Source organism: Micropterus dolomieu, linkage group LG18 (assembly GCF_021292245.1).
Source record: "Micropterus dolomieu isolate WLL.071019.BEF.003 ecotype Adirondacks linkage group LG18, ASM2129224v1, whole genome shotgun sequence".
NCBI classification, from domain to species: Eukaryota; Metazoa; Chordata; class Actinopteri; order Centrarchiformes; family Centrarchidae; genus Micropterus; species Micropterus dolomieu.
In genome coordinates, this window is record NC_060167.1 from 9992339 (window position 1) to 10005700 (window position 13362).

General features: G+C 37.1%; 1 protein-coding gene across 1 annotated transcript; it reads right to left on the reverse strand.

The window, feature by feature from the left end:
* Positions 1-581: 581 nt before the first annotated feature.
* Positions 582-4004, reverse strand: LOC123986742 (G2/M phase-specific E3 ubiquitin-protein ligase-like). Its single transcript, XM_046075085.1, has 5 exons — positions 3754-4004; positions 2701-2860; positions 2100-2272; positions 1380-1594; positions 582-835 (listed from the first exon to the last, which is right to left on the reverse strand). The coding sequence occupies exons 1-5, from the start codon at positions 4002-4004 to the stop codon at positions 582-584; spliced, it is 1053 nt and encodes a 350-aa protein (XP_045931041.1).
* Between the last annotated feature and the right edge of the window lie 9358 nt (positions 4005-13362).

A 13362-nucleotide genomic window follows, 5' to 3' on the forward strand; every position in this document is an offset into this window, starting at 1 on the left:
ATGATACCTTGGAAATCAATGAGGACACCCCAGTACACTTAGAGACTGAAAACAATATTGTTGTTCCAGTAAATGACTTTAGTATAGATCATGCAGTTATGAACAGAATTCAAGAAACAGTAGACCCACTAATTGATGACAGTAACCATGGCATACAACATTTTTAGGCCTGGTAAATTTTCTTAGTGAACAGCTTCTTTAGTGCCTGAATCCTGTTGGATGCTTTGTAAAAGATAAATTGTTAATGTCTGCATTTATATAGTGCTTTTATGAAAAGTGCTAAACAGTTCACAATGGCTAACATTTGAAAACTAACATTTTAATTTGTTTTCATATCATTATCCATCCATTATTTTAGTTAGTTGAACAAAAAGGAATCTGAAGGATAAAGAAAATTTTATATGAATTTTATATGAATGCATTGGTTTTAAAAACAAAACAAAAAAAGTTCTGGCTTATCACAGAAAAAGCAATTCAATTTTCAAACTAATAGTTTGCATCAAATGCAATATTTTTTTAATAAAAACAGTAGCTCATTTGTTAATATAACTGAAACATCCTCAACAGCATTGTTTCCTCCATTATTCTCTACCAAAACCCTGTGTATCACCTACTGCAACGTCCATAGTCTCCCTAAAATCCTCATATGTGTCAAGCAGTGGTAACTTAAGGCAGTTGATGCAGGTGTTTGCCATAGGCAAATGACGTCTAGAGCTGACAGACTGATCATGCAGGAAATCAATTGATGGTTGAGGAGAGAATCCAACTGGAGGGATGACACTTGCACCTGTTGCAAAAGCTAAGATTTTACTTAGCTTTGATGGTCCCTCTTGCTCTAACACACATAAAAAGAAGGAACCACACACCAAAGAGAACAATGAGAATTTACAGCAGTAATTATACCAGTAAAAGGTAAAAGTACCATATAGAAAGCTAAAAAAAAAGGAATGAAAGACAAAGAAACAGAGAAAGGAAAGCACCAGATAAAAAGGAGTTAAGGAGAGACTGAGTGAAAAAAAACAGCGTATAAAATGTTCCAAAAGGTAGGTAATGGAAAGACAATTCTGTACAGGACAGACTGCAAAGATAAACTTAGAGTAAAGAAGATAGAGGAAGGGAAGATGAGCAAAATATAAAAAGTAAGAATAAATTAAAAAGGGGAAAAAAGAAAGAAAGGAAACGAGAGAAAATACAGGAACAAATTAGCCAAGAAAGTTGAACTAAAGCAAAGGTTAGTGAAAAACCAAAATCATTTTCATTCATGTTCTGAGAATAATAAATATTCATTACAATTAGTACTCCAAGTAGTTTCTCCTACCCCAGTATTTGTACACAAAAACAAAAGAGACAGTACCATATCTACAAGCGGGAATATTTACCTTCAACATCCTGCAGGTAATCTCTCCAGAAGGGAACAACACGTTCCTCTGCCCTTCTCTTGTTGCTTCCCACTGCAGACAGCCGGATGTGGAAAAGGTGATCCATTAAGTCAGCAGTGAGTGGGGATGGTTCGTGACACATTAAGGGTCTAAAACTGTCCGGATGCATGCAGATTGCATCCAGGACACCAAGGGTCTTTAGTCCCTCCCTGAATCTATGAAAATGAGACACATTAAGAGACATATAATGTTGGACTTAATTCACCAATGCAGAATAAAAGCTATTAAATCAAGATTCCAGCAAAACTTACAATGATATTTAGGATGGCAAAACATGTAATACCTTATGTTTGATTTGAGAAACCAAAATAAATCTTTTAAGACTTGCCAAACATAATTTCAAATCCAGTTAAGTCCAAAAAAGCTAGCAATCAGAAGAACCAGGAGAAAAACTACATTGAAGTTATTGTTCAACATTTTGCGTAATATGCCTCAATGGTGAAAACTGTTGTTGAAATGTGTGCAAATGGCTTATTTTACAGCATACTTTACAAATAGTAATGTGTTGTTTGGAACCTGGTTTTCTTTGAGTTTACTTGTAGGCTTAGTTTATTAGAATAAACAGTCGCTTTTAATTAAAAATACAGAGTACATGTTCAAATGTTTTGTTGTACTTTAAATAAAATTTCCCTTATTTGATTTCTGTATTATTACACAAACCTTTCAAGTGCCCCGCAGACTCTGTGGGCCACCTGAAACATGAGAATATCTTCAACCAGCAGGTCTCTGTCTTTAATGGATTTCAATGACCTGAGACACCCAGCATTTGCCAGGTAATCTTGTAATGGTTCAGTGGCATGTAATAGTTCATCCAAAGACGTGCATTCAGACACCTAAAAACACCACACAATAGAAACAATTAACTGAAGCATAGTTCAACAAGCAAGAATGCAATGTGTAAAAATTCTGCAGGTTCTACTTGACAGGTGTTTTTCTGCTAGAAAACACTACCACACAACCATTTAGGTATTGATTCTACTGTATGTATGTATGTTTTGGTGCTGTTAAACTGTATTGCATTATACAGAAAGGTGTTTTTGTTATTTAGCTTTCCATCATTGAAATGAATGGGGCGGAAAAAATAATAGAAACAACTGTCAGACTAACAATACATTTCAGTAACAGCAGGTGAATGAACGCCCCTAAAACAGATCAAAACCTGAATATTAAAAATTTCATGAACATAGAATTTTTGGATTAGCCTACATTAGTTTTAGTGAGGTGAAACAGTAACCTGAGTTTATATTTAGATCATATTTACCTTAATCTTCTCATATAGGTCTGTATTGGCAATGTCTTCCAAGACAGGCTTTATGGAGGAATTGCCACCAACTAGACGAGAAAACAGCGTTGGTGCAATGAATCCTGGTGGAGGACCGCCATGGACAAGACTTACAGCAATGGCCCCGCCAGCATCAAAGTATCAATCTTGTCTTAAAGCTGAAGCAAACATGGCATAGAAGACAAAACACAGGATGAACTGGATGACACAAAACCTAGGACAAAACCAGGGCTGAAAAAGAGAAAAACAAAACACAATACACTGGAACCAAAAATAAAGCAAATACCTGAACTGTCCAAAGCCAAGTTCAATTTGCCATCTCTTCCTTCAAACATTGGTGACAGAGCCAAGGCTTCCATGAGCAACTGTAAAAATTCTCTCCTAGGGCCACCAAGGTCCACAGCCTCTTCATACCAGATGTGCATCAAGTTTTCATCAAGTCATCATGATTCCTGTGAATAGCAAACCTTGCTATTCACAGGAATCATCTGTTCGTGTGAACTATACCTCACAAAAAGAGCTCTCAGAAGACTAATGATCAAGAATTGTTGATTTGCATGAAGCTGGAAAGGGTTCCCAGGTCATCTCAAAGAGTTAAGATATTCATCAGACCACTGTTAAACAAACTGTCTATAAATGGAGACCACTTTGTTATGTGGCTACTCTGCCTAGAAGTGGCCACTTAACTAAGATAACTCAAGAAACACAACACAGAATGCTCAACTAGGTATAAAAAAATTTAGTTCAGTGTAAGCTAGCAGAAGAGCTTCAATTACTAAATGCAAGGCTTCACTTTTTCCACCAGTACTCTGAATGTTTAATGTCTGTGTTCAATCAAGACAACAAATATTATAATAGTTTGCATTCTTAGCTTAAAGACAATGTATTTGCCTATACTTTATTTACTTTATTACCAATTAATGTAGAAAAACAGATAATTCCAACCAGTTTATTGACTTTTTCTTACCACTGTATCTAAAATGACTGCACTTTCAATTAAATCATTGTCATATTAACCACTTAGTCACTTACGCATGACTCTCAAGACTAGCCGTTGTAGCCTGGTTTAATTCCTCATCATCAGATGAAAGGTCTGAGATGGAAGTCATGATCGAAAGGTAGGCAGCATAATCGTCATTGCTAGTTGATGGAGTCTGGTCCTCTGTGGCAACACTATCTAAGTGAATGACACTGGATGCTTGCTGTGACGCAGAGGGCTGGTTAGCTATGGTGGTGATATCACAGGTCACTTGCTGTGCTGCAGAGGGTTGGTTAGTAGTCATGGTATCACAGGGATCTTGCTGTGCTGCAGAGGCTTGATTTGGGGTAGTATGCCTAAAAATTAAAGCACCATCATTACAAGTAGTCATTTAGCAAACAAAGTGACTGAGCATCAAGACAAGACAATCAAACATTTACTTGAAAGAGCCTTTTCTCAATACATAATGCATTACATAAAACTGTAATTGGAACACCTGCGTATTCACGTCAAGAGAAAATAAACAATCAATGACATAGAACGACCACACAAACAGATTTATTTGGTTTATATTACTTGTCTAGTTAAACTATATAAAACAAGAATCAATGTAAGTAGTCATCCCAAGAAATGTAGCAAATGGTCATTTTTATTGTTATTTCTCCTCAAAGTGTGGCTATCTGTACTCTTGCTAAAGTGGTTTACCAATGAAAATGATTCTTGGAATACCCACATAGCCAAGTGTAGCCTACTCTCATGCCTCACCCTTCTCCCACAGATGTGAGAAGTGGGCTGACATCCAGTTAGTCTAATGCCAAAACAGGAGATCAAACATCCTAAAAAAACACTACATTTTTATTTAGCAATTTTATCAGATTATAATGGATTTTAACGTTTAAAAGAGCAGCTGGATCAATGCTGAATTAATTGACTTTATGAAATGGTTTGACAGCAAAATGCAAAATTAGTTGTCATTTTAAGGTGTTTGGTAATGTTAATCGAAAATGACTGACTTAACACTAGGTCAGTTCTGACTAATGATTTAGTTTCCTTCAATATGCTGCTACTTGCCCAGCTCTAGCTGTTAATTTAGATCAGTTCGTTAGCCAGGCAGTATATTTTATCTCTCTAATAAAGGCAGGAATCTTTGTGTCTGTTTGTCTTTTGATTATATCAAGAAGTTCATCCAATTGACCTCACACGTGGCGGGCGTGTTGCTGCGGACCCAAGGCAGTACAGTGTTGCTTTTGGTGCAATTTGGACACGCCATGCGTTCAGAATGAATAAACTTTGAACAAGCTACAGTAAAGTAGACAGCGCGAGCCTCTCTGCTCTGCAACAGCGGGGCTTACATGCTCCGATATTGTAGTTATCGTCATCATGCAAGGATGTGCTGAGTTGAAATGAAAACTAGCAGTATCTACGCTATTGTCTATTTTTTGAGTGTTATTAATGCTGTGATGGAAACCCATCTGAGACACACCTTTTTAACAAGCACTGCACTAACTTACTGCACTAACTTAAATTAGCTAACGTTATCTTAAAAACGCAGGGAGTCGCCCTTGCAGTCTATGATCGGCTCCTGTGAGCAGGCACTGCACGTTTAACGTTAACAGTTAAAGCTAGCTAAACAATAGCTGTTGTTGGGGCTCAAATGAAAAACAAATCCGCAGCTAAATATGATTAAACCTTATTCCATCTGCTCACTTTGAAGCCCATCCACCAAAGTACTGCTGAGTTTGATATCAAGGTTGCATCACTTGGTTCACATTAAGGCTAACATTAGCACTGGATGATGCTCCCTGACAACGGTACGCCTGATGATCCAGCTCTTAAGGTCCGCCGCATTTCCTCCTCAACGGCCGCGGAGGAAGCCCCTGTCGAGGGCTGACGAATTTGATGCAATGTTTCTGACCTTGTTGAGACAACGGCTGGAGATTTTAAAATGTTATTTAAGAGGCCAATGGCTTCATTAAGTCGCTCCCGGTCCACCATTTTCTCATGTCAATCATGATTGAGAAGGCGGACCACCTAAATTCCCGCTTCTTCTACCTTTATCAAAGATAGCCATTCAGCAACTGAGAATTTATTCCCATTTCTGTTTCAATCAAACTCGCTTCCGTTTCAATCAAACTCTCTCACACAAACAACTATTCTCATTCATATGCACTATCATTCTGTCTCATGTACACTACTATACTCTCTCACACACTATACTCTCTCACATACACTACTATACTCTCTCTCACACACTACTATACTCTCTCTCACATACACTAAAATTTTTCATGCAAACATCATTCTTTCTCATTCATAGCACCATTTCATCTTGCATACACTACTGTAAATAATATTATTGAGTATGCATGAGAGTATGATAGTGTCTGTAAATGAGAATGATAGTATTTTTAAGAAAGTATAGTTGTGTAAGTAATTATGATTTATGACCTAGACATTAGTGTGTGAGAGAGAGTATGATAGTGCACGCATGAGGGTATAGTGGTGTTTATGTAAGAGTATATTGCTATACGTGTGCTATTATGATGCTGTGTGTGAGACCAAGTATGAATTATTTCTCATGGGGCCTCTCATAGGAAAAGCCTAGACTGGACTGTTTTGGAACATGTATTGATTTATGAATGGTTGAAATATTGCTGGGTTTAACCAGTTTTCTTACTTATTTTATGTTATTTTACTTGCATGTGTTTTAACAATACTGTATGTAATTAGTCATGATTTCTGTGGGTGTTTTATTAAAATAAACATGCAATTTGATCTAAAATAGTCTTTGAGTGTTCATGTTGTTGTGGCTCAACATGACTGTTGAACTTATGAGCAAGCTTAACAAAGCTCTCGCTTACTGTGTGCCATTTACAAAGAACCACATTTTTTCAGGTATAAAGACAACATAACAGTAAAGTACTTTAATTAATCAGCATCACTAGCACAAAGCCCAATCAACAAAGGCTTGGCCAGCTGAACTAGGAAGGTGTGAGCCTCCGAGCAGCAGGATTTACACATCATGGTCAGTCTGGCCTGCAGCATTTAACACACCTACACAATCACACTACTCAGCCAATCAGTTTACTCCTCCACTCCTCACAGCTAATGTGATTGCTTTCTCTATTTTGGTGTCTGCACTTCTCTCCATTCCCTTAGTACTTCACCAAATCACCAAACAAATTTGCATTACCCCTGCAGTGAAATTCTGCATTCTGTAATTACGATGACTTAACTAATAATTTTGGTTTTAAATGTCACTGCTAGTGTGAGCTCTTTACCTATTAGCACTGTAGCATTATACATAAACATCTGTAGAAAAATTGTGCCGCGAAACGTAATTCAAAGCAACCAACTGTAATTCACTTGACTGAAATTTTAAAATCAGCACACTGATTTGTTTCAGATTTTGACTACTATTGGCAACATGCCTCACCCCAACACAAGACAGAAGCAAAAAAAGGAGACTATTCTATTTTCCTGCTGCAAGCAGCAACGCAAGCTTAGAGCAGATAAGATCCTCAAGCCAAATCTGCACACAACACATTATCTATTTATAAGTTGAATTAAAAGTCAGTTACTGTTTACCCTTTGACTTGAGGTTTGTTGCATGTTTCAGTTGCAAATGCCTGCATGTACAGTAAGAGCCTGGTGCTGCTGAAGTGTTAAACTTCAGATTTTGATCCTATCCCTCAGTTGTGAATATTCTGAAGCAATGTAACCCAGCCCAGCCATCTGTCCTGCATCCCTTAATCTTACTTTCTAAGAGGTTTATTTGGATATAAATAGGAAAAGTATATTTTGCTGAGACAATGTGTTCCCTTCATGCCGTCTGTTTCAGGTTGGTTTTTCTGTTTGTCTTTCCATGATTAGGCTTTGAATGGCTGGATATGCGTTTGATCATAGTGCCAAATGTTTGTCTGTAAGACTGTTTGTTGCTGGGCTTTGTTGTTTGTTAGCTGAGACACAAAGAGAGGAATGCTGTCAAAGAGCAGAGGAAATAGTTTCTTGCTACATCCATTCATAGCCACCAGATAAACAATACAAATAAAATGCTGATTTATGTTTTTGTTTTTCTTTTCAACTGCAGTTATTGCATTCTGGTTTTCTTTTTGGACCGTGCGGATTTGGAGAAAGCCCTTTTAGTAGCTATAGCTTGTTCTATGAAAAGTGATCATTGTTTACTGACTTGAGGGTTTATTGGCATTTATGTTTTCAGTGCTGAGGAGGCTTTATAGCTTTAGAAACAAAGTCAAACTAACTTGGGGCTATGAAAAATATTTGTCCAGTAAATTAGTTCAAAAGGCATGAGAACATGTTGTCCCAATTAACAGTTAACTGTAAAACAAAAAAGTGAAACGTGCAAAAAAAAAGAAAAAATTAAATGAACCTCAGTGTAAGTTCAACCAGGTAGACTTTTTTTTAATTGACAACTCTCGCTCTCTTACAGCTCCTCTAATCTGACTGTGGGCATTCACTCTTTAGTTGAACCCAGATTTTGCCACAGTCTCCATCAGCCAATCATTGTAATTTATTCTCCTCTTTGCTACTGTCTGCTATCATTTCAGTGCGAAAATGCTGCGGCCCTCATTCTTCTCCAGTTCATCATATCTGGGGCCTGGTCAAGCTCATCAGAAGTCCAGTCCTCATCACATCCATATCTTCAGCATTTTCTTCATCAAATCACCATCACCAGTATCTAGACTCTATTCTGGGGGGTTTTCTATACAACATAGGGCTTCACCAACTCCTTAAATCACCATGATGTCACAATGGGGTCTAATTGCTAAATACTATTCAAATTAATTGTTCACATGTCAACAAATTATTTATTTGCTCAGATGAAGTCTCTCCTGATTGTAATGCTAATTTTGACTGTATGGGATTCATCCTGGAAATACATGCAGTATGCAGTTGAAAGCTTTACTATTGAAATCAATTTCAAGTACAAACCTCTTACCAAGACAGACCCTGACCCAGACACTAAATGGATGGCTATTACTTTGTGTATCTGTGCTTTGGAGCGTGTAACATCCAAATGAGTGTCATTCTGAACCAGAAAATGCAACCATATCCCTGGAAAATCAGCCCAGGTTCTGGGCCGTAGTGCCCACAAAGCCAGCTCAGACTGTTTGTTACAAGTAAATTATTATTTTTTTTATAATTAGGAATATTTTGATCCTCAGTAGAGTAGTGCATCCAGAAAACACATCCAACAACTTTGCAGGGAACATGAATTCAACTTCTTTTTCTTTCTGTGTTAATTAAGTACTACTGGAATTGACAACTGTCATTGTGGCTTTCCATACCCCACTTTTCATTGTTGATTGTCAAGTGTCCTCCATAATCTTTTTTAATCATGTTAATTATCGCAAAATGCAGAATGAATTGATTTTTTAAGGTCAGCAATTGGCAGTGATTAAAAACTTAACATAACTACATGTCTCCATTCATTCTTAGATTAAGCAGTAGTACTAATTTCTGGGCAAAAACATCAAAGGATGGCTTAGATGTAGCTTTTATGACACCTGAAAAATTGACTGTATTAGTTAATCAAACCAAATAAATTAAAAATCACTGTAAATTACAGGTTTCAAATATATTTTTAGCTGTGACAGGCAGAACCCCTTAGAAATTAACGGGTTAAGAATAAATATGACAGCTTGCCCTGCAGTTTGCCCAGTTAAGTGAGTTATGTGAGTTCTTTACATGTAATTGCAGCTACACTAGGGGGCATTTATAAATTGGTACAGTTCCTTTAAATAACACAAATTTGCATCAGATTTCTCAAATAACAATGTAAAAATCAGATCAGCCATGTGTGAGATATACCTTCGAATTGGCATCAACATTCTAAATTAGTCGGTTCAAGGTATGCAATGATATTAGAATGTTCTATTAACTTCCTTCCCCATTTATGTCTAAACATCAGCTGTGGCTATTACATCAGTCAGGACATTACCAGGAAGGTGAGGTGGGGATGAAAATAGATTTCATATGTGACAGGTCTTATCTGTCCTTCACTAAACACATTTGCAGGTAAGGAAGGCTGCGCTAGATTAGTCAGTGCATCATATGGAAGATGAGCGACAAGGGCAGGTGCCAATAACCCTATGCTAGATTGAAAATTGAGAATTTCTCTGCAAATGCAGTGGAGCCACACCGACTAGTTAGCTGACATCTCCTGTCCCCAACAGCAGGGGCCCCAGGTTGATAAATGAACTTAAATATATTTTAAAAAGGCAAAAGCAGTGTGTAAAGTGTCCGTATATGTATTGGTGCAGCAAATTTAATACATGGATCCATCGTGATTTAGTATTACTTCAACATCATTAAACAAACCTCTTGGCTTATATAATCATCATCCAGAAAAGAGGTATTACAAGGAAAAAGTTCCATATTTAAAAAGTATATATTATTAGTTATTTTGCCTTTAATTTAGATTTTTTTGGGGGGGGGTTTAATTGCATGTAAGTGGCATGTTGCCGCGCTTCCATGGGCACTCCCGTGGGCACTCCCGTGGTTAAACTTTACTCATAAAAAACAGCAGGCTGGTCCTGATAGACAGGCCGGCATGTTTCTAAAAATAAGTATGTAAACAAATAAATACATTAAATAGCATCATGGCTTTTTCTGTGTCTTCCTATGCTGTTGGATAGGTTTTCTTAAAACTTTTTTTCCCATTATGTATGCAGTAGTTACCTAGTTTGCTACCTACAGATGTTAATACAGCCACATTTTGGAAGAGGAAACAATAACAGAGACACAAACAAACCATCTGCTCATAATTCCACACTGCAATTCAATTTTGCAGTTGGTACTTTATCTGACAGTCACAATCAATCATTTACTTCCTGTGATGCAGAGGAGCAATAACTTTTACATAACCCTGACGACAAAATGAAAAACTTGGTTTAGGCAGCATTACATGTAGAAATTTAACCTCACTCACATCGTGAAGTTCTTGTCAAAAAAGATCTTATAAACAGAGCCGGGCTTTAAATCTATTCTGAAGGGAACCTATAAGACATTTTTGAGCAAACATCCAAATTATTTGGATCAATTAGATCTATTCTCACAGGATTCCATCATCCTCATATAACTCGAGAAACATTCGGTATATGAAAATGGATAACGTACATGTGGGCTTAGGCAGTTCTTCCTTTTTTTACAGTATGTGGACTAAAAATAGTCAGACAATACAAGGTGCTAATAATCAATGAATGAACATCCATGCCCACATGAAAATTAATATGCAGTTTACAATCTAACACTAGATGTTGTATTCTCTGTTAGGTTACACCTTTCAACCAGCAATGGGAGAGAGAGGCCTTTTACTATTTTACCATTAAAATTATTGTACCCTAAAGCCTTGTAGTTGAGCCTCAGGGTTAGGCTGAGGCTCATCAACAAGGCTTTAGTTGCCTAACATTAACCATGATGACATTCTTTCCCCAAACTTTAATCAAGTAGTTCAGTGTGCAATTGTTAAAGGTCCCATATTATGATTATTTTCAGGTTCATACTTTTATTTTGGGTGTCTACTATAAAATGTTTACATGCATTAATGTTCGAAAAACCCATTCTTTTCTCATGCTTTCCATTGTTTCAGCACCTGTATTCAACCTCTATCTGAATACTTTATTTTAGCTCCTGTTTCTTTTACCCTTTAATACACAACATGGGTGACCTGACTGAGTTTTTAGTTTCTGTCTTTGCAATAAATGAATTCCATCATTCAGTATTCCAGGTATTCCTCAATTAACTAGCTTTTGATCATCACAAAGTTATTTTCAGTATAAGTTTCTTACTTTTTGAATAAAAATCAAAACATTTTGTATCACTACCCTTCTAATGCACAACATGGGTCAAAAATGACCAATATTCATTTCCTGTATAATATCATGCATGGCTGAGTGTTTCTTTGCTATATCTTTTGAAATCATTTTATTTCATCATTTAAAATTTCAAGTTGTCACTACTTATCTTGTTTTTAAATCATTATTTTTAGCTTTACTTTCTTACTGTATGAAGAAACACAGTTTTGTATTTCTACATCAATTTTACACACATGGGTCAAAAATGAACCATATGTTTTCACTATGGAACATTTGATACTTCTGTTTGCTGTTAGGAACATATTTACTGCAGACCACTATTCACCTGCAACACATTTCAAACTGCTTTTGCACATCTGATGCATGTACATCTATTTTACAATTTTTCTAAGAAAATATTAGGATTTTAGATTGACCCATGTTGTGCATTAGAAGGGGTTTGCTTAGCTTGTGCAGGCCTCCCTTCCTTAAAGCTAGTGTTACTTTCAGACAAAACAAAATGAAAGATTATTCAAGGTTTTTTCCCTGACGAAAACGAGACGAAGACGAGGCGGCGACAATGTCCTTAAACGTTGCCTGTGACTATATTAACATGCAATATTATTGACGAAAAATGTAATTGAGTAAAATGTAATTCATAAAATAAAAATGTGTGTTAATACAGCAGTATTTTTTTCTTCCTGTGCTTTGAATGCTGGCCGCCCGGGGTGACGCCTGATGCGTAAGGAAAACGTTACTGTGCTGTGGAGGATGCCAGCTCTGGTGATGATTACAACATGCTAGGAAGAAAGAGGTGCTTAGATATCAGCTCCCCTAAGCATGATTTGTGATATTTCGGGGGTCTCTAAAATATTGACATTGCCATTAATCTCTATATTTCTCTATCATCATGGATCATGTGGAGCGCCATCCAGCCAGAGGGAACTATCACCTGACCATAGGCAGCTGGCCAGTCGCTCCGAGATCTCCTGTCCCTGGTCCGCCCTACTCCCTCTCCGGTAGGGGTTGTGTCGCTAATACGACCGATACGCTGTGAACGGTTCGTGATCGTTCCCTCTGGCTGGATGAATATTACAAATGATCCATGTAGGTGCACTACTGCAGCTGGGGGCTCCCTGCAGCGCCACGCAACTTCTAAATTCTTCCCTTTTACAGAGAAAAGAAAGGTCAGGTCGCAAACACAGCCACAGCTGTTGTGTGAAGCATAATTGTAGCAAAATGGCTACATATGATAATAGAAATTATTACTATTATTATAATAAGACAAACATGCCTGATACTTTCACAATCAGCCCCAGGCCTACATGCTTTCAGCTATGAATGATTCAGCAGTAAGAATCACAGTTGGTCCCCCTTCCCCCCATCACAAAAAAACCCCCCAAAAAAACTGAGCTCCCCTGAAAGCATAACTGTCATTTACACTGAGGACGCTGGGGACATGTCCCCACCACTTTTTGAAAGCATTTGCTAAAAGTTTTCTGAAAATTAGCCTGCAACAATAAATGTTAAATAGCAAATAAAAAGCCTGAAAGCTACAGTTAGAGTAAGAGAGGAAAAAAACACTACGAACTTGAAGCGCATGTCAAGGTTACCCACCTGAGAATTGAGGTATGTTAATTTGTCCTTTGCAATAAAAATGAGAACAAAGCTAACATTCAAATCATATCTCTAATTTGGTTAGAGCAGATTGACCAAAATGCTAATCAAAATTATAGGCTACTAATGAGTTTGAAAAGACTAAAATAACGTTTAATGATTAAAACTAGACTAAAATACTTTGATTTTCTTTTGACTAAAATAAGACTAACATAACCAGACTTTTAG